Here is a 1,806-nt window from a genome sequence, read left to right as displayed (position 1 = left end):
TGCAGCGTAACAGGATGAAACATGCGCAATTTCCCCCCCCCCCCCCCCCAGCACACTCAGAAATATTCTCAGCTTAACCCCTTTGTGATATAGGGTCTGTTCGTGATTCACTGGGCACAGAATTCGATCTCCCGGGGCAAAGAGTAGTGCTAGATTTAACGGTCGGTTGTTGCCTGTAATTACACCTGGTTTTAGTTTTAGTAAGTGTTTTACAGCACTTGCAACCACAATAAGGTCATATAAGTGCCAAAGATTAGAGGTGTTACAAGAGAGTAACAAATACAAAAAAGAAGTAGGAGGGATAAAGAAGATAGTTGTTTGATAGGAAAGAAGAATCATTTTAACAATAATGGTGGCGATGAGTGATGATGTGGGATTGCGTTCAAGTAATGTTAGCGTTATTCCTATCTTCCTCTGCTCCAATGAGTCACAAGGGACGTGGGCACCCTCTATCCCGTTCCCTACTGGAACCATCTTTGTTGTCACTGTAGAGTGCTCATCTGTATCTAAAGCAATATATGACTTATGGACTCGAACCAAAATCCTCAGAGCCATGGCACAAAGTTTATAAATAAAAACAGAACTGTAAGAAAGTGTGAGAGTCGTGTAAGTCCTTCCTGTCTCTGTAAGACCTTCCTGTCTGTGGAAGTCGTGGAAGTCCTTCCCGTCGGTCACTTGAGTTTCTTCACCTGCAGGTATACACAAACAAAGACACACAAATGACGCAAGTGTATGATGAAAACATAAGACAATTATCCTCGGTCTATCATCTGGAATCAAAATGTATACAGTACGGTCCCCCAATCTCAGACACGAAAATTGTACCAGACCCCCACAACAGTACACATATACCCACACATATACCCCCACAGTACACATGTACCCCACATATACCCCCACAGTACACATATACCCCCACATACACATGAACCGTGCATATACCCCCACAGTACACATGTACCGTACACATACCCCCACAGTACACATGTACCCCACATATACCCCCACAGTACACATGTACCCCACATATACCCCCACAGTACACATGTACCATACATATACCCCCACAGTACACATGTACCCCACATATACCCCCACAGTACACATGTACCGTACACATACACCTACATTAGCCAGGAAGGTAAGACCCCCACATTCACGTGTACCATACATATACACCCACAACAGTACATAATGTACCCACCTTCGCCAGGAAGGTAAGACTCCGACAGTACACATGTACCGTACATATACCCCCATAGTACACATGTACCATACATATACCCCCACAGTACACATGTACTGTACATATACCCCCACAGTACACATATACCCCCACAGTACACATGTACCCCACATATACCCCCACAGTACACATGTACCCCACATATACCCCCACAGTACACATGTACCATACATATACCCCCACAGTACACATGTACCCCACATATACCCCCCACAGTACACATGTACCGTACACATACACCTACATTAGCCAGGAAGGTAAGACCCCCACATTCACGTGTACCATACATATACACCCACAACAGTACATAATGTACCCACCTTCGCCAGGAAGGTAAGACTCCGACAGTACACATGTACCGTACATATACCCCCATAGTACACATGTACCATACATATACCCCCACATATACCCCCACAGTACACATGTACTGTACATATACCCCCACAGTACACATATACCCCCACAGTACACATGTACCGTACATATACCCCCACAGTACACATGTACCGTACATATACCCCCACAGTACACATGTACCGTACATATACCCCCACAGT

General features: G+C 45.0%; 1 protein-coding gene across 1 annotated transcript in view; it reads right to left on the bottom strand.

Annotated features, from left to right (window-relative positions):
- Positions 1-512: 512 nt before the first annotated feature.
- Positions 513-1,806, bottom strand: part of LOC101861485 (tubulin polyglutamylase complex subunit 1) — a gene marked incomplete in the record, with an annotated part of 18,109 nt that continues 16,815 nt past the window's right edge. Inside the window, 1 exon segment of the mRNA XM_035973530.1 lies at positions 513-689. Coding sequence (XP_035829423.1) covers positions 672-689 — 18 coding nt within the window.

This window comes from Aplysia californica, unplaced genomic scaffold (genome assembly GCF_000002075.1).
Source record: "Aplysia californica isolate F4 #8 unplaced genomic scaffold, AplCal3.0 scaffold01366, whole genome shotgun sequence".
Classification (NCBI taxonomy): domain Eukaryota; kingdom Metazoa; phylum Mollusca; class Gastropoda; order Aplysiida; family Aplysiidae; genus Aplysia; species Aplysia californica.
This window is presented reverse-complemented; position numbering and strand designations above follow the sequence as displayed.